At 40.7% G+C, this 23,190-nt stretch overlaps 1 protein-coding gene across 2 annotated transcripts in view; it reads left to right on the top strand.

Moving 5' to 3' along the window:
• Positions 1-200: 200 nt before the first annotated feature.
• LOC122810850 (carcinoembryonic antigen-related cell adhesion molecule 15-like) overlaps positions 201-23,190 on the top strand; it is a 416,080-nt gene continuing 393,090 nt past the window's right edge. The window contains exons 1-2 of one of the 2 annotated variants that reach the window (XM_044082401.1): positions 201-343; positions 600-711. In XM_044082401.1, coding sequence (XP_043938336.1) covers positions 675-711 — 37 coding nt within the window. In that variant the 5' untranslated portion in view covers positions 201-343; positions 600-674. Of the gene's footprint in view, positions 344-599; positions 712-10,905; positions 11,322-23,190 lie in introns of those variants that run through there. The other variant, XM_044082402.1, reaches the window with a different exon arrangement.

Here is a 23,190-nt window from a genome sequence, read left to right on the forward strand (position 1 = left end):
ATGTGATACCAAAAAGTTCAGTAGGAAACAAAGAAAAAAGAAGTTGATTGCAAATCCCAACTATCTAGGGGCAGATCAGTGTTAATCAGTTAACTTGGCAGAAGAAACAAAAAAAACTTCCTGGAGATTTGTAAATGTTACAAGAGCTACACTTTTGAATATATCAACAGCAAAATCATTGTACTAGGGCTGTTCTTGAATTCAGAAAAGTTACCCGTGAGAACACCTTGTGTTAAAATTTATGATTCCATAGGATAATCTCCAACAGAACCACTTCTTGCTTTCCAGAACATTCCCTTTTGCAAAAGTCTGTGCATTCTAATTTGCCTGACTACTTACTGAGGTAGTTTAATTAATCCTGCTTTTCTTATTGAGAATTTGGAGGATAACAACTATTGGCAGCTTAGACATGACAAAGCATTTTATTATTCAGAAGCAATAATTTTTTGGTTCAAACTCTGAAAGATAGGCAGTTTGATTAAATGCAGCTGTAACAGCTAAACCATTTTTATCTAAGGAATTCTGTTTTGTTTCAGAAGTAGATTTTTTTATTGCATGATGTATGTTAGTTTCCTTACAATATGCCTTTTTTTTTGCAGGTTTTGGTAGATCAAAATACAACAGGACATCAAATACTTTCTCTAATTTGTAATTTTCTGGCCGTGCTGAATATAATGCATCTTTTTCTCATCTTCTTAGTTTGGATTGCAAGTAAGTTTTAATTTATTTGTTTTTTTTTTTTTATAAATTACTTTAGACTTCTATAATTAGTCTTTATGCTCTTAGTTTGACACATTAAGTTTGACAAAATGTTCATTTATATTTCTGTGTTAGTAATAGAATAATACATTCTAGGTGTACTGAATGTAAGCAGTTTTGTATTAGTTTGTTCACTTTTTATGTGTAAGCAGTAGAAAATTTATCTTTTTTTAAAAAAAATAAATAAACATTGAACAGATTTTTAAAATGCATTTAATGTCTGACAAAGCAGAAAGTGGTGAACAGCAATTTAAGCATTATGGATGTTGTCACTGATTTTGTTTATTACTTTTTGTTGTTAAAGAAAAAATATGCTGAAGGTTAGAGTATTGTCACTGAAACATACAGTTAAGTTATTTTTCAGTTTGTTGTTGACATATAAAAAGAAACTTGAATGTTGTAAAAGAATTTGCATTTTACAACACATATGTTAATGGCGTATGATAATGCACTTAATGTGTAGAAAATAAAACAGACAGTACCTTCTGCCCCACAATACAGATGCAGACTCAGATTCTGTACCTTTCTTCTTCCTCACACATACTATTTAGATGCTGCAAACACATTACTTTCTGTCATGTTTTCAGCAAATAGGCGTAACTTGGCAGTTTTATAAAATTGAACCCCCATAACTGTTTGGTGCATTTCTCTACTCTAATCCCTGAAATCCCAGGATATCAGGGGATGGATGCAAGAAGTTTCACTATTGCTGACATCTTGAGATGTTTTTGAAAGTTATAAACATTTCACCTACAAGGTCCTTTTTGTAGTGTAGTATGTATCCCACTTGTTAAGCACAATTGTTGACATAAAGTTGGTATTTTATGTGGAAGTTTAACAGTCGATATTTTTCTAAAAGTGTTTAGAATTTTTAATATGTTTAATATTGTTTTATATTGTTAATACCATTTAGGGCATTAGTAGTAAGTATTAACATGAGAATTTTTTTGAATGTTAGTTATTTTAGTTTGGTATATTTAGATGTTTTTAAATTAATTTCACATACATATATATATGTCTCTTTAAAACACCGAACGTCAGGTAGTCACAATTTGTGATTTTTCTTGATCTTAAGTCAGCTTAGACTGTTGTTTTCATATGTAGTCTAATTTAATTTAATTTTAACTTTATTCAGACAAGTATATATATTTTTTAAAATATGAAATGTATCAATATGACTTTTAAAATATGAAGCATATTAATATGATCTGTGTAGGATGTATATATATATATATATTTTTTTTTAGTTCCCCACAATTTGCACATGTCAATATCAGTATTAGATTGTGCACACTCTTCGGTTTGCATTTATTTGTTGTTGTAATTATAATCAATATAAGATAGTAGATATCATATATTGGTTTGTTATTACTGTGGTTATAAAGTAATTGGACTTACGGTAGTTCCTGTTTTAATTTTGGAGTTTGTGCATTTAAGACACTTGTGGATTAATTATACCATTAGAGTATTTGGCGCGCAGTATAAATATGTTTTGAAAATAAATTTTTACTGTTTTGGATTTATTCTGAAGAAGTCTAACCACAGTGTTGGACGAAAAACGTTTGTATTTTAGCGTTTAAATAAATTTTGTGGTTCCTCAATTAATACGGCTTCTAGCGGTAATTTTAAATAGTTTGATTTCACCTACAATTGTCTGGAAATCACTTGCAATGTCTAGTATGCTGGGTAAATTTGGGTATTTGTTTTCCACACAGCTATGAGTGCTGTGTTTTCCATTCTGGGTATATGAGTACCTAGTGAAGAAGGTGTATTTCTTGCCCTTTCACAGTTGGTTGTCCCTTAGTCCCTAGTGAAGAAGGTGTATTCTTGCCCTTTCACAGTTATTTGCCCCCTGGGTCGCTAGTGCAGAAGATGTACTTCTTGTTCTTTCACAGTTGTTTGCCCCCAGTTGCTAGTGCAGTATACTGCTGTCCTTTCCAAAGATGGTATTTTTGCTGTGTGACATTGCCTGCTTTCTTCCCCCAAGGTGGATGATTTGGCATTATCCACTCACTTCCAAGCCTCCCCGATCAGTTCATTAGCTGAACCTGGATCATTTGGGACATAGAGCCTACACCTCCGTGCTGTGCAGCTAGCTTGTCAGTGCTGGGGGGAGTTGGCAATTTCCATTTTGAATACTTAGGGCTGAAATGTTCAAAACTGGCAAGGCTATAATTATTTAATTAAAAAAAATACAAATATGCAAAGTATGGTAAATGCATTATTTATTATGTTATTTTTCTTTGAAATATCCTACAAGTGGTAACACTTAATAATTTCCAGCATGCCTTAATATGATTTTCAATGTGCCACCCACAGGGTACCCTCCTCATAAAGTAGGTGACCATAATTATGTAATTGTGCTTTGAAGGACAGCTTTATGTAGTAGCTGAGTACTGCTACTTAAGTCAGCAGTGCACAATGAAAATTATAGCATTCATGAGCAAGAGATCTCTACACTGTGCACTGAGAGACAGAGATGTAATGTGCACTGTGAGACAGAGATCCATACACTGTGCACTGAAACACAGAGATTATATAATGTGAACTGAGACACAGAGATCTATACACTATGCACTGAGAGACAGAGATCCATACACTGTGCACTGTGAGACAGAGATCCATACATTGTGCACTGAGTCACAGAGATCCATACACTGTGCACTGAGACACAGAAATCCATACACTGCGCACTGAAAGTTAGATATCCATACACTGCGCACTGAAACACAGAGATCTCTACACTGTGCACTGAGAGACAGAGATGTACTGTGCACTGTGAGACAGAGATTCATACACTGTGCACTGTGAGACAGAGATCCATACACTGTGCACTGTGAGACAGAGATCCATACACTGTGCACTGAAACACAGAGATCCATACACTGTGCACTGAAACACAGAGATCTCTACACTGTGCACTGAGAGACAGAGATGTACTGTGTACTGTGAGACAGAAATTCATATACTGTGCACTGTGAGACAGAGATCCATACACTGTGCACTGTGAGACAGAGATCCATACACTGTGCACTGTGAGACAGAGATCCATATACTGTGCACTGAGACACAGCGATCCATACACTGTGCACTGAGACACAGAGATCTATATAATGTGCACTGAGACACAGAGATCTAGACACTGTGCACTGAGAGACAGAGATCTATACACTGTGCACTGAAACACAAAGATCAATAGCCTGTATACTGATATCATGCAACAGAGATCTATACAGTGTACACTGAGAGACAGAGATCCATACACTGTGCACTGAGAGACAGAGATCCATACACTGTGCACTGAGAGACAGAAATCCATACACTGTGCACTGAGACACAAAGATCAATAGCCTGTATACTGATAACATGCAACAGAGATCTATCCAGTGTGCACTGAGAGACAGAGATTGATACATTGTGCACTGAAACACAGAGATCTATACACTGTGCACTGGAAGATAGAGATCTATACACTGTGCACTGAAACACAGAGATCTATACACTGTGCACTGAGACACAAAGATCGATAGTCTGTATACTGGTATCATGCAACAGAGATTTATACAATGTGCACTGAGACACAGAGATCCATACACTGTGCACTGACAGACAGAGATCCATACACTGTGCACTAAGAGACAGGGATCCATACACTGTGCACTGAAACACAGAGATCTATACACTGTGCACTGAGAGACAGGGTGCCACACACTGTGCACTGAGAGATAGAGATCCATACTCTGTATACTGATAACATGCAACAGAGATCCATACAGTGAGCACTGAGAAAAAGAGATGCATACAGTATGCACTGAGACAGAGATCTATACACTGTGCACTGAGACACAGAGATCTATACACTGTGCACTGAGAGACAGAGATCCATACACTGTGTACTGAGAGACAGAAATCCATACACTGTGCACTGAGACACAAGGATCAATAGCCTGTATACTGACAACATGCAATAGAGATCTGTACAGTGTGCACAGAGAGACAGAGATCCATACACTGTGCACTGAAACATAGAAATCTATACCCTGTGCATGTAGACATGGAGATCTATATAATGTGCACTGAGACACAGAGATCTATACACTGATGACTGAGAGACAGAGATCTATACACTGTGCACTGAAACACATAGATCTATACACTGTGCACTGAGACACAAAGATCAATAGCCTGTATACTGATATCATACAACAGAGATCTGTACAGTGTGCACTGAGAGACAGAGATCCATACACTGTGCACTGAGAGACAAAGTTCCATACACTGTGCACTGAAACACAGAGATCTATACACTGTGCACTGTGAGACAGGGTGCCACACACTGTGCACTGAGAGACAGAGATCCATACTCTGTATGCTGATGACATGCAACAGATATCCATACAGTGTGCACTGAGAAATAGAGATGCATACAGTATGCACTGAGACAGAGACCAATGCAATGTGCACTGAGAGACAGAGATTCATACACTGTGCACTGTGAGACAGAGATCCATACACTGTGCACTGAGTCACAGAGATCCATACACTGTGCACTGAGACACAGAAATCCATACACTGCACACTGAAAGTTAGATATCCATACACTGTGCACTGAAACACAGAGATCCATACACTGTGCACTGAAACACAGAGATCTCTACACAGTGCACTGAGAGACAGAGATGTACTGTGCACTGTGAGACAGAAATTCATATATTGTGCACTGTGAGACAGAGATCCATATACTGTGCACTGAGACACAACAATCCATACACTGTGCACTGAGACACAGAGATCTATATAATGTGCACTGAGACACAGAGATCTATACACTGTGCACTGAGACACAGAGATCTATACACTGTGCACTGAAACACAAAGATCAATAGCCTGTGTACTGATATCATGCAACAGAGCTCTATACATTGTACACTGAGACACAGAGATCCATACACTGTGCACTGAGAGACAGAGATCCATACACTGTGCACTGAGAGACAGAAATCCATACACAGTGCACTGAAACACAAAGATCAATAGCCTGTATACTGATAACATGCAACAGAGATCTATACAGTGTGCACTGAGAGACAGAGATTTATACACTGTGCACTGAGACAGAAAGATCGATAGCCTGTATACTGGTATCATGAAACAGAGATCTATACAATGTGCACTGAGACACAGAGATCCATACACTGTGCACTGAGAGACAGATATCCATACACTGTGCACCGAGAGACAGAGATCCATACTCTGTATACTGATAACATGCAACAGAGATCCATACAGTGTGCACTGAGAAAAAGAGATGCATACAGTATGCACTGAGACAGAGACCAATGCAATGTGTACTGAGAGACAGAGATGCATACACTGTGCACTGACAACATGAGACAGAGATCCATAGACTGTGCACTGAGACACAGAGATCTATACACTGTGCACTGAGACACAAAGATCAATAGCCTGTATACTGATATCATACAACAGAGATCTATACAGTGTGCACTGAGACACAGAGATCCATACACTGTGCACTGAGAGACAGAGATCCATACACTGTGTACTGAGAGACAGAAATCCATACACTGTGCACTGAGACACAAGGATCAATAGCCTGTATACTGACAACATGCAACAGAGATCTGTACAGTGTGCACTGAGAGACAGAGATCCATACACTGTGCACTGAAACATAGAAATCTATACCCCGTGCACTTAGACATCGAGATCTATATAATGTGCACTGAGACACAGAGATCTATACACTGAGTACTGAGAGACATAGATCTATGCACTGTGCACTGAGAGACAAAGTTCCATACACTGTGCACTGAAACACAGAGATCTATACACTGTGCACTGAGACACAGAGATCTATACACTGTGCACTGAGAGACAGGGTGCCACACACTGTGCACTGAGACACAGAGATCTATACACTGTGCACTGAGAGACAGGGTGCCACACACTGTGCACTGAGAGACAGAGATCCATACTCTGTATGCTGATAACATGCAACAGATATCCATACAGTGTGCACTGAGAAATAGAGATGCATACAGTATGCACTGAGACAGAGACCAATACAATGTGCACTGAGAGACAGAGATGCATACACTGTGCACTGTGAGACAGAGATCCATACACTGTGCACTGAGTCACAGAGATCCATACACTGTGCACTGAGACACAGAAATCCATACACTGCGCACTGAAAGTTAGATATCCATACACTGTGCACTGAAACACAGAGATCTCTACACTGTGCACTGAGAGACAGAGATGTACTGTGCACTGAGAGACAGAGATTCATACACTGTGCACTGTGAGACAGAGATCCATACACTGTGCACTGTGAGACAGAGATCCATACACTGTGCACTGAAACACAGAGATCTCTACACTGTGCACTGAGAGACAGAGATGTACTGCGCACTGTGAGACAGAAATTCATATATTGTGCACTGTGAGACAGAGATCCATACACTGTGCACTGTGAGACAGAGATCCATACACTGTGCACTGGGAGACAGAGATCCATATACTGTGCACTGAGACACAGCGATTCATACACTGTGCACTAAGACACAGAGATCTATATAATGTGCATTGAGACACAGAGATCTATACACTGTGCACTGAGACACAGAGATCTATACACTGTGCACTGAAACACAAAGATCAATAGCCTGTATACTGATATCATGCAACAGAGATCTATACAGTGTACACTGAGACAAAGAGATCCATACACTGTGCACTGAGAGACAGAAATCCATACACTGTGCACTGGGACACAAAGATCAATAGCATGTATACTGATAACATGCAACAGAGATCTATACAGTGTGCACTGAGAGACAGAGATTTATACACTGTGCACTGAAACACAGAAATCTATACACTGTGCACTGAGAGATAGAGATCTATACACTGTGCACTGAAACACAGAGATCTATACACTGTGCACTGAGACACAAAGATCGATAGCCTGTATACTGGTATCATACAACAGAGATCTATACAGTGTGCACTGAGACACAGAGATCCATACACTGTGCACTGAGAGACAGAGATCCATACACTGTGTACTGAGAGACAGAAATCCATACACTGTGCACTGAGACACAAGGATCAATAGCCTGTATACTGACAACATGCAACAGAGATCTGTACAGTGTGCACTGAGAGACAGAGATCCATACACTGTGCACTGAAACATAGAAATCTATACCCTGTGCACTTAGACATAGAGATCTATATAATGTGCACTGAGACACAGAGATCTATACACTGAGTACTGAGAGACAGAGATCTATACACTGTGCACTGAAACACATAGATCTATACACTGTGCACTGAGACACAAAGATCAATAGCCTGTATACTGATATCATGCAACAGAGATCTGTACAGTGTGCACTGAGACACAGAGATCCATACACTGTGCACTGAGAGACAGAGATCCATACACTGTGCACTGAGAGACAAAGTTCCATACACTGTGCACTGAAACACAGAGATCTATACACTGTGCATTGAGACACAGAGATCTATACACTGTGCACTGAGAGACAGGGTGCCACACACTGTGCACTGAGACACAGAGATCTATACACTGTGCACTGAGAGACAGGGTGCCACACACTGTGCACTGAGAGACAGAGATCCATACTCTGTATGCTGATAACATGCAACAGATATCCATACAGTGTGCACTGAGAAATAGAGATGCATACAGTATGCACTGAGACAGAGACCAATGCAATGTGCACTGAGAGACAGAGATGCATACACTGTGCACTGACAATGTGAGACAGAGATCTATACACTGTGCACTGAGACACAGAGATCCATACACTGTGCACTGAGAGACAGAGATCCATACACTGTGCACTGAGACACAGAGATCCATACACTGTGCACTGAGAGACAGAGATCCATACATTATGCACTGAAACACAGAGATCTATACATTGTGCACTGAGACACGGAGATCTATGTACTGTGGACTGAGAGACAGAGATCCATACACTGTGCACTGAGAAACATAGATTCATACACTGTGCACTGAGACACAGAGATCTATACACTGTGCACTGAGAGACAGAAATCCCCATACACTGTACACTAATAACATGAGACAGAGATTTTTAGTAGCAAGCACTGTATGGCCCCAGTGATGATCCATCCATCCACAACCCCTTTTTCCAGTTTTTGCAAATGGAGTTGGGGTATCACTTCAACAGTGGCAATCAGCTAGAGCCAAGGATCAAACCACTGGGATGCTAGCCCTGCCTCTGTAATTATTCCACACCCCACATTTGCACTTATACTCATATCTATGGCCAATTTAGAGTACCCAGTCCATTTACTGTATGTCTTTGAAATGTGGGATGAAACCCAAATGAACACAGGAAGGACATACAGACTCCATATCGAAGGAACCCCAGCCAAGAATTGAACCAAGAACCTCTTGCTGTGAGGTGACAACACTACCTACTGTGCTACTGTGCAGCCACAACCCACCATTATTATTATAAATGTTTTTTCCATGTGAGGTAGAAGGTTAGAATATAGCAAACACTCAGATGGACTAACTGACATGGAAGTGCCATGAAGAATATGCAGTAAAAGACATACAGAACCATGAGGCAGAACGGTGAAGGGAAGGTGGGGATACAACAGTGATTATAATAATGCATAATGGGACAGGCAAGCACATTATCAGAGGAAATGTAATGTAACAAAGGGGTACAGAAATGCAGCTCTAGAAATGAGGGGGATGCATGAATGCATTATGGGTAATGACAGTGAAACTGAGGTGTTGATATTAAAGGGGATGTGGCAGTATAGGCAGATGTGGAACCATGGCAGGGATGTGGCAGTATAGGCAGATGTGGAACCATGGCAGGGATGTGGCAGTATAGGCAGATGTGGAACTGTGGCATCAGTATGAGACAGTGCAGCCAGAATAACAATGTATGAAAAACAAAACAGAAAACGCCACTTTACTATAAAGTTTTTGAAGAAGTATAACTTGTTGGCAGGTAATGATCACATGGCTTAATTTGTCTATCTCTCATTCTGCCAAATGGATAAGCTAAAATTCCTTTTTGAATCATGCTGTACACTTTTTCCACCCTGCTATAATTGCTTAATTCCTTTTATCACACATTTATGAATTTTACATTTTTTTATTCCTTATATTCGTTATGATGATTACTCTATGCATCTCTGCCCCACTGTTATCCCCAATACATCTTCCCTTTTCAGATTGTATCTGTTTGTTCTGTTAGAACTGTTCTGAAAGATGATCACTGGGATTCATTAACAATCATGTAGGCCTCACATGAAGCCTGCACACTTACAGCATGTCAGCTCATTGAACAGCAACGCTCATTGAACATGCATGCTGCTCATCCCACATTTCCAACCACCATTCTGTGGCCAGCAGCAGTGTTAGTGGCCATGAAACGGTGCTGGGAATCACAAGCACACAATGTAAACAAAATTGCCTGTAGACAAACTTGTTATGCAAGCACACTTGGAGGGCTTATGTGAAGTAAGAGCAAGTTGAGTACAGGAATTAAGTTGCAGGGGACATTAAATGGGGGAGAATGTACACAGAATACAATGTTAATAATGCAGACATAAGTATGAGGGGAGGGCAGGGGACATTAAATGGGGAGAATTTACACAGAATACAATGTTACTAGTGCAGATGTAAGTATGAGGGGAGGGCAGGGGAAATTAAATGGAGAGAGTGTACACAGAATACAATGTTAATACTGCAGGCAGAAGTACGGGGGGGGGGTAAATGAAGAAAATGTACTCAGATAATGCAGCCAAATGTGATTATGTCACATTAAGAGACATTTTAAACAGAAGTACATCCCTGTTGATGTAGTAATAATTAATCCTATATCCAATCAGACCTCTCAACCATACCAAATTCCTCGGTAGTTACCATTTTTGAGGACAAATTAATGGGGTGCCACAAATTCCCGAGTGGCCCCTTTAATTCCTGATTTTTATTTATTTTTTTAACTATACAACTTTAAATGTATAGCTGATGTCACCACGCATTACAAGGATACAGAGGCATGCGTGATGTCATAAGCTTCTTGAGGCAGTGCCTAGTTGCCTGTCTGACAGTCAGAGAAGTGGGAGATTTAAAACAAAAAAAACAAAAAAAAACTTCAGCTGTTAACAGCCGCCGACTTGTGTGGGCAGCTTGTAGGGATTCGGGAACGCTCACTTATTTACTTTAACTGGACATAATTTCCTCTTATCTCCATCAGCTGTGTAAAATGCTGTAACATTCATGGATGAGCGTACTGCTGGCACTGGCTACTGTTAGGTGTAACATTAGACATAGCTGGGCTGCAGGCCTGCACAACCATTCTTTTGAGTCTGTTGAGAACATGCACAATGGGAAGGGGACAGAGTGGAAGATGAATCCCCTGAGGAGCCTAAGGGTTCCAACTTCCGATCAGAGCTTCAGCTGTGACTGTGCATCTTTAACAAAATTCTGAACACAGAACGGGACTACGCTGGTACTGTACCCTACTACATATTCTCCAGTCATTAAGTTCTGTGCTGGGTTTATTTGGGAGTGGGTGATTTTATTTCCCATGATGTCTCTGAACACTGTGACTAACCGTATTTTCTATAACTCCCTTTCTTTTTTTTTTTTCAAGATATACCCTGTCCCTGTCTTTAAGTTAAGGAGTTTTGCAGTTTCTATGGGTTGCTTGTATGCTGCTATTGCTTGGCTTAGTCTTAGTTGATTAGTATTGCATGCGTGGATTAAAGAAAAAAAAAAAAAAAACGAAGGAAATGAGTTGCTGATCAAACAATAATTTATTAAAGATAAGCATTTTCGTCCACGCAACTCATTTCCTTGTCAACCTCCGTTTTATCCGTTTGAATTGCGTGTGTTTTGCTTTCTGCAAATCCGCTAGTATTGTGGATTGTTAATGTCTGGCAAAGACTGTTTTATCTGTCGCAGTCACTCTCAATCAACTAAGAATTAGAAAGACAGAAAGAAATAAAGGGAAGGCAAAGTGGAAGAGGCAAAGTGGGAGAGGGGGTTCTTCAAAGTAATGTAGTGTAATTGGTATATATTGACAGCGGGTAAGGTATTCACATTGTTTTCAGCAACCTTTAGTGAAGACTGTTCTGCGCTTTATGTTTAGGAGTCAGGATCAGATCATATTCACTTACTGTTGTGATAATCCACCTTTTCTTACAGTGTGGTTTAAGTATATAATTCGTGTAATGGTCTTGAAAAGTTTTTGTTGTCTTAAATATGTCTGAGCCGACATGCGCTTTTAATTATAAGACTTTAATTCAATGTCTGTTAATGTTGTGCATGCATCCAGTTTAATAGTTTGATTTTGGCTGTTTGGTATTTTTGTAAGAATTTTTAGAGAGGCATGGTAATTTTGACAGTGGCATGCGGACTTATTTATGGATGAATTGTTACTTTCACTTTAACGTATCTTAGTGGGTAGATCTTGAATAATTTTACTTTCTTGTTTAACCAATTTGTTTCTTTAATGTGTTGGTGGGGTATTCTTGTGTAGCCCAGAATAGCCATATACAATTTCAAATGTTCATGCATTGAGTTTTACACTTTTGGCTCTGCCTCAATTCTGTAAAGTAAGACAGCATTTCAGAATACGTGTGTACTATTAAGGACTCACCAGTTACAATCCTTGAGGTTTTCTGAGCAAAGCAACAGAGGAAGGCGTGATCTGCCCTCCTATGGGGCATTCAGACTTTTGGGATGGAAGATAAGTCTACATTTATCTGCTATAAGGAAACAGTTTATGTTGTTTCTGTCGCAAAATGTGTGTTTTCTTTTTAAATTACCGAAAGCACATTCTAATAGTAGCAATGAGACTGGTAAACTGTAATGTAAATGACTGTTTGATTTCTTGATGTATTTATTCTATTTGTTGGCCAGGAATGTCAATCTGAGAAGTAAGATTGACATAATGGTTAAGATATTTGCCTTACAGGCAGAAGGTGGAGGGTTTGATTTTCACATGGGTTAATTGGCTAGGCTTAAAATGGCCCACAAGGGCAGTTAGCCTAGTACTAACCTATGTACTGATATGCGGTGTAGGGATTTATCTTGATGAATTAGGTGGGGGAGGATGCTTAGCTTCCCCTTTCATGAAGTGTCTTGTCTATTGTTCAGGATATGTTTAACTTTAAGGTCATTTTTTGTCTGGTGATAAAATGTAAAAAAGAATGCAGACATGCAAGTTGCCTTAGTATCTTCCTCCCATCCTAGACTTTGCATTGCAGCATCACCTATCCAGTAGCGTTAGCTGATTCTGCCAAGAAACTGTGGTTCACAAATGACATATCACCAGGACTGGGTGGTAATTGTGAGGCTGCAGTAGCCTTAAGAGGAGGTTGGGGGAGGGGGAAGGCTGTGTTTTTGGGAGTTGAGATCAGCAGTTAACAATACTTAATCATGTTAATCTAGGCAGTGGGTAGCAGTAGGTGTTTTTTTTTTCTGTCTTATCTTTGGTTGAACTGTGCTGTACAGGAAGCAGCAGTTGCTTGATCTATGTAGATGAGATGCTTTGATCCTGCACAGGCAGTCAGGCAGCAACAAGTTGAGCCATGGCCAGGAAGCAGCAGCTGACTTGTGATAAGTGAGATGAACATTGCAAAGGGCAGCTGCAGTTGGCTGCTTGTACTGAGCAGAGCGAGCCCTATAGCTGCACTGCACTTGGCAACCTGAAATCTTCAGTTATCTGGCTAAAGCCTTAACTTGTGTGTAATATTTTGTCTATTCCTCAATTTATGTTTAAATGTTGGTATCCCACAATTCCACCAGAGTGGGTGGAGTTACATAATTATGTATGCACATTTTATGTTAATCAGCGTACAGATTTGTGGCTATTTTTCATGGGCCTTGTCCAGATTTTTGATGTTTCCAGGTTGAGAGGTATGTATCCAATTCTTTACCCATGTACATAACTAAAAATGGGCATGCTAACAATGGATCTGAGAGGGACAGAATGCAACATGCCGAGTTGTGATTACAGCAAGCACAGTGGATACATTAGGGGCTGTTTGCATAGACTTCAGTTACTGAATACAACATATATATACAGGGAATGTATGTGTGATAACTGACAGTCATGCTGTGTTCTCCACTTCATCATGTGTAAACAAGAAGAAATGAGCCTTACATCTGTTGTGTCATGCACATAAGAAAGGGACATGTTGTACCATTTGTTGTCATTTGACAACCATACAGAGGTATCTTTCCATGTCATTAGAGAAGTATGTGCTTTCTATTCACGTACATGCTAAACCTTAGTATAATAACCATCAAATTACACAAGTGACAAATGACAACACTGATCCGATGACACTGCAGTAGTTCAAGGTCTCTGTTCTTAAATGGATAGTATCTACTACATGATTATACTGGGCATGCTGACAAGAAATTACAGTGAACACTGCTAGAACAGCATGTAAACAACACAGACACAAAAAAGTGTCCTAACACAGACCCGATCACACTTTATGATGATCTTGCATAATGCTATACAGTAAGAAATGTGTAAGTCATCATGTCATATAAGTATGTACAGTGTGAAGAAAGCAGCTAGAGTAATACATAAATGTTCAGAGGAAGACATGCAATACAGTGCATTCCTATATGGAAATTAAGTAATGTCTGTGAACAATCAATGACGTACGCAACATCTGTATCTTGCCAGACTAGAATACATGCTAGGACAAATATCAGAAAGATGCGTATCAACTCATGAATCCACAGAAATAGGCATACTGTTTGAGACACGACGAACATACTTGATGGGCTTACAGCATTTTTCTGTTGTAATGAGTATGGATCCCATCACTTGGGGGGGGGGGGGTGATGTCTTAAAACTGTTGGCCTCTGACCGTACCATACCATAAAGAATTTCCATGCCTAAGTTACTCCTGTCTGATACAGCTGTCTGACAGACTGACATTACCTAATTAAAACCTGTCATACTGCACTCTCCACAGAGCTGTGTATTGACTGTGTCTGCCACACAACATAGCAAGAGATCTTTTCACAAATGAATGAAATTAATGTATGAATTTGTACTGTATGATTTGTCAGAATGATGCAAAGCAGGGATATAGTCATGTTAATATTCACACAACTGCGAGCAGTGCACTATCATTGTATACCTTTCTCAGGAAAGTCAGGATAGTTTTTTGATAGTGTTGGGTTGTAAGTGACCTCCCTCTTGTAGTTCTTCTTAAAGAATTACTGTGTGTGCATGTGAGAGTTTCTCTTTGCTTATTTTCCTGTTAAAGAAAAAAAAAGTTAAGGTTAGTTGTTGTAGTTACTAAGGGTAGTTACCTTTCCAGTTTAGCCTTTTGTTAAATGTTAGTTGGTTTTAGCAGGCTTAGGTTGTTGTCATGTCTGAGAAACCTTCTCCTGGCTTAAAGCATTGCACTTCTTGTGGGCATAAAATTCCCAGTTGGGATGCCCACAAAGAGTGTGTGTATTGCTTAAGTGCAGAACATTTGAAAGCAGAGTGTGTGGTCTGTGCTTCTTTTAATCCTCGAGCTCTAGCAGACAGATGTAACAAGCTGATACTGAGCGGTCTTCTGCCATCATTAGCTCCTGAGGCTCAGACCCCTTTCTTGGCTTCCACTTCATCTTCTTCTGCTAAAGAATCAAAAAAGAGTTCTCTCCCTGTCTCCCCAAGAGATCCTCAAGCCCAAAGCCAAGTCAAGGAAAACTTTGGATCTGACCCCCTCAGTTCCAAAGAAAGTGTCTACCCCGTTGGATTCACTAGCATCCTCAGATCCAGGAGAAATTATATTTTTATCACCTCCTCCACTCTCACCTCCAGCGTCACAACCAGTAACTCAGGATCTGAGAGGTTTGAGCAAATCTCCTGCTCACTCAGTTAAATCCAAGCACTACTGACCCCTCTCGTCAGCTTTGTCCAGATCCTCTAGAAGCTGGTCCGAGGCAGACATGGACAGAATGATGAGGAGATTCCTCAAAGCCCAGGTCCAGATGGGGGTAGTCTCGCTCTGTCCCCAGTTGTATTTGTGAGCTACCTAGGCCATACCATCAGGACTCTTCTCTGATCTGGCCTTCGGTTTGGGAGTTGCAGGGTTCGGAACTCCCGTGTGTGTGTGTTGGGTTAGGTGCAGGGGAAGCTCCCTTCCTCGATGCTGATATTATCCTTGATCAGCCCCTGTACCGATTGTCCCCCAGCAAAGTGAATCTTAGAGCTGAGGTGTCAGTGCTGGGTCCAGGGTACTGGGATCAGCACCATCTTTGTCTGAGCCATCTCTTACCTTAGGCGTCTCGTCTTTGACAGCTTGGGTTTATCCCTTCTGGAGGCCTCGGATTTGGTGTGAGTCCTGAAAGGCTTGCAATGTTAGGAAAACTGGTCTCATCTCTAGGACATTGATATGCAACCTGGTCTTGGTGGGGGACCACGTGCTTTAGACCATCTTCCCATTGTAATGCCCTCCCACCCAAACTGGGAGGCGTCCATGGTCACTGTGGCTATTGGAGGGGGGGTCAAAAACAGTTTGCCTAGAAGGAGATTACCCTACTGAAGCCACCGCCTGATGTGTTGTCAGTAAGTTAGAGTGAAGCTGATGGGACTTGATAGAAGTTGATAGAGAATGGACCATTGTACTGCATTTGTGCCTCTTCTTGTTCTGTGAGATTCCCCTTATTTTGCAATACTTTAACTTTTTTTCAGCCCCGCTATGTAATTTCTTTTATTTCTTAACTATATGTCTTTCTCTTTGATTTCTACCCTATTTTAAACTCCACCTTCATTTTATCCCACTCACTAGCTACAACTTCTGAAGATATTTCTATCTTCCCTAATAGCTCTCAAATATTTTCCACTACCCATTCCTTAAATTCCTCTCTTCCTTCCAGGTAGGTGTGTGGGAAAGCACCAGTGTCTCATTTTTGCTTAATTACCCTACATTTTTAATCTTAGGTTTTATCAGTGCATGAACTGAAATAGTTATTGGATGTGTGTTGAAGCTTTCAATTAAATGCTCATTTTCCTGTGAAATATAATTTCTATCTAGTCTAGGTCGATTATTGTACCTTGTGGAATAATGTGTAAAGTATGTCTGAATTCCTACTACTGAAGTCACATCTTCCATACCAAATATTTTCATAATTTTCTTCAGAACTCTGTCCACTGTTGTTGTATTATTCTTTTTAGGTCCCTGATACATCAGCACTATTGCTAATCAAGTTCCATTCCCTAACTATTAAATAATATTCTGTACTGAAAGATGATTATTTCTCCCCAAAATTTCTTAAGCTCCATAATTGTAGTTTTTTTGTGGAATATAAGTACGTGCCAGCATAATCCTTCTCCCTTGCTCATTACTACCAAAAAACTACAATCATTGTCTTTTTATCAGTATTGGAGTCCTTTTACAGCTAATATAATTACTCCCCTTTTTCCTTTGTCTCTGATATTCTGCTGAATATCCACCCTGAAATGCTTTCTTTGTCAAAACCACATGCTCATTTCTTTCCAAATGTGTCTCCTGCTACATTATTATTTGTATTCTGAATTTCTTCATACAATTAATATATTTTCCTTTTTGTCTATACCTTAAAAGGATACCCCTGCCTGGTTCCTCTGCTCAAACAGAAATTATCAGAGAGGAATCCATCACTTTAATTTTCACCTCCAATCCTTCATATATCCTCGTAATCAACCTTATAATTTTATCAGGTAATGGAAATGCTTCCATTGCCCTGCTCATAAACTCATATCTTACTCTGTCAAATGCATTCTCTGCATCAAGACCCATCAACAACAGGGGTATTTTCTTATATTCATCTTTCCTCTGGATCATCAATGTTCTGTTAATGTCAAATGTTTTCCTTCTCTCCACAAAATCACATTGATCCATATCTATCAATTTTGGCATCACCTTTGCAATTCTCTTACCCATTATAGACAAACACTTTATAGTCATGGTTTAGTATTGAAATGAGCTTGTGTGAAGCTGGATCTGATGTTTTTTTACCCTTTTTAGGTATTATAGCTACCACCATTTTTCTGCAGGATGTTGGTGCTGCTCTTCCTCTTAAAATACTGTTAAACAAAACCTTCCAGATCTTTATCAGTTTTTCCCCCTCCTAGCTTCCAAACTTCTACAGGAATGCCATCTAATCCTAGGGTCTTTCCCGTGGATTGGTTATACATCACCATTTTATCTCATCTCTTCCTCACTTAACTGTTAGCAATTGAGCCTCCTCTACCTCTAATTTTGGCATATTTAATTCTTCCATAAACACTTCCATTTGTACTCTTTCTTGATCTCTGTATTTCTCTGCTTTATACAAGTTTTCATAAAATTTCCAAAATATTTCTAGTACCTCTACAGGATCTCTTGTTACCTTCTTTGTTATAGGCTCCATAAGCTTGGCAACAACCCTTTCTACTTTTTGTTGCCCAAGTTGTTGAGCAACAGTTTTTGTGCTCTGGCAGCAATCTTTTTAAACTCATGCATATTATCGAGGCAATCCTTTATTTTCTGCTTAGCCTCCTCTATTCTGTAATACTTTAATATTTGTCAGTCCCTCTGAATAATTAATGTTACTTCTTAACAATATCTCTCTTTCTTTTATTTCCACCTTATTTTTAAACTCCACTTTAATTTTATCCTACTGTCTAGCTATATTTTCAGAAGATATTTGTATCTTCTCTAATAACTCCTGAATTATTTCCACTACCCATTGCTCAAAGTCCTCTCTTTTCAGCAGATAGGTGGGAAAGTGCCAGTGTCTCATTTTTATTTCCTTACCATGCATTTTTATTTTAGTTATTATTGTCACGTGATCTGAAATAGTTATTGGATGCGTATCAAAACTTTCAATTAAATGCACATGTTCCTATGGAATATAAGTTCTGTCTAGCCAAGTCCAGTTTTTTTTATCCTGGGAAATAATATGTAAAATTTGCTCTGAACTCCTACTACTGAATTCACATCTTCCTTGCAAGATATTTTCATACATTTCTTCAAAAATCTACCCTTCTTTGTTATATTTTCCCTTCTGTGTCCCTCAGACACATATTCACTGCTGCAAATAAAATTCCAGTCCCCAAAAGTAATATTCCCTGCTGAAAGCTGATTATTTCTCCCAGAATTTTCTTAAGCGCCATTATATCAGTTTTAGGTGGAATATAAATACACGCCGCTGTAATCCTTCTCCTCTTTTGTCAGTAGCCCATTAGTACTACAAATCTGCCATTATTATCTTTTTTATCTTCTTCTATCACTATTGGAGCTCCTCTTGCAATTAATATAAGTACTTCTCTTTTGCTTTGTCCCAGGTATTCTGCTGAATAACCATACTAAAAACCTTTTTTTTATCAGATTTGCATGGTCAGTTCTTTCCAAAAGTGTCTCCTGCAGCACAGCTATTTGCACTGTACATTTTTAATATAGTTCAGTACTCTCTTTTTTGTATATATTTTTGAGACCATTAACATTTGAACAAAATGCAGAAAGTGTCATTATGTTAAAATGTTATTATTCCCACATTTTATTGGTAACATCTTTTTTGTTAAGCATCTAGTTCCAGCTTTTATGTTACATGCACACATTGTTTGATAGGTTAATATTTTAAACAGATGTTTCTTGTCATATCACTTTGAGCTTATGTCACATCTTACAGAACTTCCTGTTTTATTGAAAGCCCTCAAACAAAAAAACAAATGCATCCCCAGTACACCCCTAAAGCCTATTAACTTAATACTAACACACAGAACTATGTATATCTTCAGATATTGAAGTTTTACCCTCCTAATAGGAACAATTGTCCCAAATTGACAGCCACACTCACAGACTTGGATTTACAGTACTCCTGATTCTTGTCAACTCCTATTCTTTTTTCTGGCTCTCAAGCATTTTCATTTGGAACATTGAAAAGGTTTTACTGGCAAAGAATCACTCTGTGAGCTTTATTGACAGAAGCAGAGTCCCCTTCTGTTTGCTGCCTCAGTTTTGTTGGATACATTTTTTTATTTCTTCCCATTGGGGTCCCTCATGGAAGACACCAACTTGGAGGAAGGGGAGGGTTCCCCCAATGACCCCCAATCACCCCTGGAAGATGTTTCCTTTAGAGACATCATGGAAATGCAGCACCAAACAGATGAGTAGTCTACCCAAAGGCCCAACCCGGATGAGTCAGTGTTCCTGGAGGTGTTTGACACATGACCCTCTACCTCTTGGGTGTCCCCTCCTGCAGATCGACGTGTGGATTTAATTTCATCCAGGGCATGGAAGGAACCAGACATGGTTGAGCCTATCCCCAAGTGTCCAGACAAGGTACTCAGTACCCCGCTGGATAGACAACACTGGTTGAAGGGATTCCCCAGTCAATGCCATGGTGGTTGTGATGGCCACCAAGAAAGATCTCACACAGGAGAGCTCTATGGTCCGTCCACCACACCGAGAGTCATGGGCCTTTGCATCAGCGACATTTGCTTTACATGTGCTAAACTATATGGCACAAGTAGTCAGACTGCAGTGGGATCTAGTCAAAGAGGTTGGTGAGTATGCCCCGAGGTCCATGTCAGCACAGGAGAAAAAGGTGTTCTCCTCCCATATGATCACTCTACCTCAATATCCAATACCTCCATGAGGCTCCTATCTCATGCTAAGGAGGGTGCCTCTAAGGCTTCTGGAATGGGTATAGCCATTAGGTGTCATGCCTGACTCCAGCTTTGTGCTTTCTCGGAGCCCTTCAAGGTGTCTTTTACGAATGCTCCCTATGACTTTTCCACTCTTTTTGGCAAGACCATTCGAGACACTTTAGTTCAGAGTGAGAAAGACAGGAAGACCCTGTCTGCCATTGGGATTCACTTCTCAACCCCACAATGATCCAGCTCTAGGAATCATCATGGGGTAAAGATGTGGTTCTGGAAATCTCAGGGCTCTTCCCACGATGCTCAGGACTCACCTTCCCCCATAGGCAAAGGGGGATATGATAAACACCACCCTCATGGCAGAGGGGGCCCAAGGAACCAAGGGTCTCAGGATTCTTTCCTGGACAGGCCCTCACAGCAACCCTGAAGGGTTGCCCGACTGCTCATCTCTAGAGGCAGTCGGGGGATGTCTTTCTCTGCACCCAACAGCCTGGGAGTCTATCACCAATGATCATTGGGTTTTGAAGATAATATCCAAAGGATACTCTATCCCCTTCCTTCAACTCCCAGTCCCTTCCAGACACCTCCTGGATGTCCCATCTGCACAATGGGAGTAGGCAGCCATAAACTTTTCCAGGCTGCTCAAAAAGCAAGTCCTCCAGCCCGTCCCCCCAGCCCAGTCTGGATGAGGCATCTATTCCAGGTACTTTTTAGTGTCAGAAAAAAATGGGGGATTTAAGACCCATCCTATATCTGCCAACTCTAAACCTATCAGTTGCCAAGACAAAATTCCACACGGTCACTCTTCAATCCATTCTGCCCTTCCTGCAGAGAAATGACTGGATGTGCTCTGTGGATCTCCAGGACCTATCACATCAAGATGAACAGGTGCTCTTGGAGGTTCCTCCACTTCCAGCTGGGAGCCAGTCATTTTCAGTTCAGAGTGCCCCCCTTTGGGCTCACTACTGCCCCCAGGGTGTTCACCAAAGTGATGGCAGTAGTGGCAGCTCACCTGCAGCTGCAGGGATTTCAGGTCTTTCCCTACCTGGACGATTGGCTCCTTTCCACTCCCTCGAGGCATCTACTGTGTCAAGCCAGGGATCTTCTTCTCAAGACTGCTCACTGTCTGGACATAACTATAAACCTCAACAAGTCCCAGATGGTGCCAATATAGGTTCTCAACTTCATTTGAGCCCGGATAGGCTCTATACAAGCCAAGATGTTTCTCAGTCTGGACAGACTGTTATCCCTCTGACATTATGTTTCTTACATACTTCAAGCCAAGTGTCCCCCAGCGGATTCAGTTCTTTGGGCTTTGGGGTCCATGGTGGCCACGATCACTCTCGTTTCAACAGCATGCCTTCATATGAGGGTCCTGCAGTGGACTCTGGCAGTTCAGTGGTCCTTACTAGATCTTCCCTTATCATATCCAGTTCTGTTATCTCGGGTTTGCAAGGTCTTGCTTCTTTGGTGGCTTCAATCCTTGGATCTTCTTCTGGGTCATCTGTTCAATCTTCCCTCCCCTGTGATCACAGTAACCATGGATGCCTCCCTGCTTAGAGGGGGGCAATGCATGGGAAGGATGGTCCAAGACCAGTGGTTTTCCCAGGAGACCCATCTGCATATCAGTGTCCTGGAGATGAGGGCAGTGGTTTTGGCATTGCAAGCTATTCATGCCTTTCTTTCTCAAGAGACTATTGCCATCCAGACCGACAACATGTCAGTAGTCTGTTACATCAACAAACAGGGGAGGACCAGATCTTACCCCCTTTGTCACAAAGCCATGAGACTGTGGGAGTGGGTGATTTCCCCTGGCTGTGTTCTGGTGGCAACGCACATTCTAGGGAGGTTCAACATACTAGCAGACAGGCGCAGTAGAACTACTTTGATGCCCTACGAGTGGTCTCTGAATCCTTCAGTAGCAGAACAGATCTTTCTAAAGTGGGATCAGCCTTGCTGTGATCTCTTCACCTCTCCTTCCAAAGTGAAGTGCAGTGAGTTTTCACTCTAAACCCCCATCTGGGGGAGTCCCCCAGAGATGCTCTAGTTCATGCTTAGCCCTCTGGCATACTATATGCCTACCCTCCACTGCCTGTGATATCCAAGGTCATTAAAAAAGCTCAGCGACCTGGGAGCTCAGTGATCCTCATTGCCCCTTTCTGGCCTTGCCAAGTTTGGTTCCCCTCTCTGTGTTCTCATGCAATGAGTCCACCTTGGATGCTAGATCCCATTCTGGATCTGATTACACATCCCTCAGGGATCCCTCACCCAGACTTAGTCAGCCTGAAGCTCACGTCTTGGCTGCTCCAGTTCCCTTGATAGTTAGAACTCCCAGGCTGTTTTCTCCCATTAAGAAGATTTTGGTAGCTGTTCACAAATCTTCTATGAGGAAGGTTTACTTTCTCAATCTGGGCTTCTCAGCATGACCTGGACTATTTCACTGCACCAGTTCCGGACACTTTAGAGTTTCTGGCAGATATTTTTAATCATGGTGCTAGCTTCTCTATGGTCAAGGTACAATTAGCAGCTATTTCTAATCTTCATATAGGTGAGAATTCAGCTTCTTTGGCTTCATCCAAGCTTTGTAAGGCCTTTTTGAAAGGTACCTTTCTCCTTTGGCCTCCAGTTAGGGACCCAACGCCCCCTTGGGATCTCACCTTGGTGCTGTAAGCTCTGGTTTCTCCCCCTTTTGAACCAGCAGCTACAGTTGAGTTGCAATTCCTTTCTT

Source organism: Protopterus annectens, chromosome 9.part0 (genome assembly GCF_019279795.1).
Source record: "Protopterus annectens isolate FY-2018-M chromosome 9.part0, PAN1.0, whole genome shotgun sequence".
Lineage (NCBI taxonomy): Eukaryota > Metazoa > Chordata > Ceratodontiformes > Protopteridae > Protopterus > Protopterus annectens.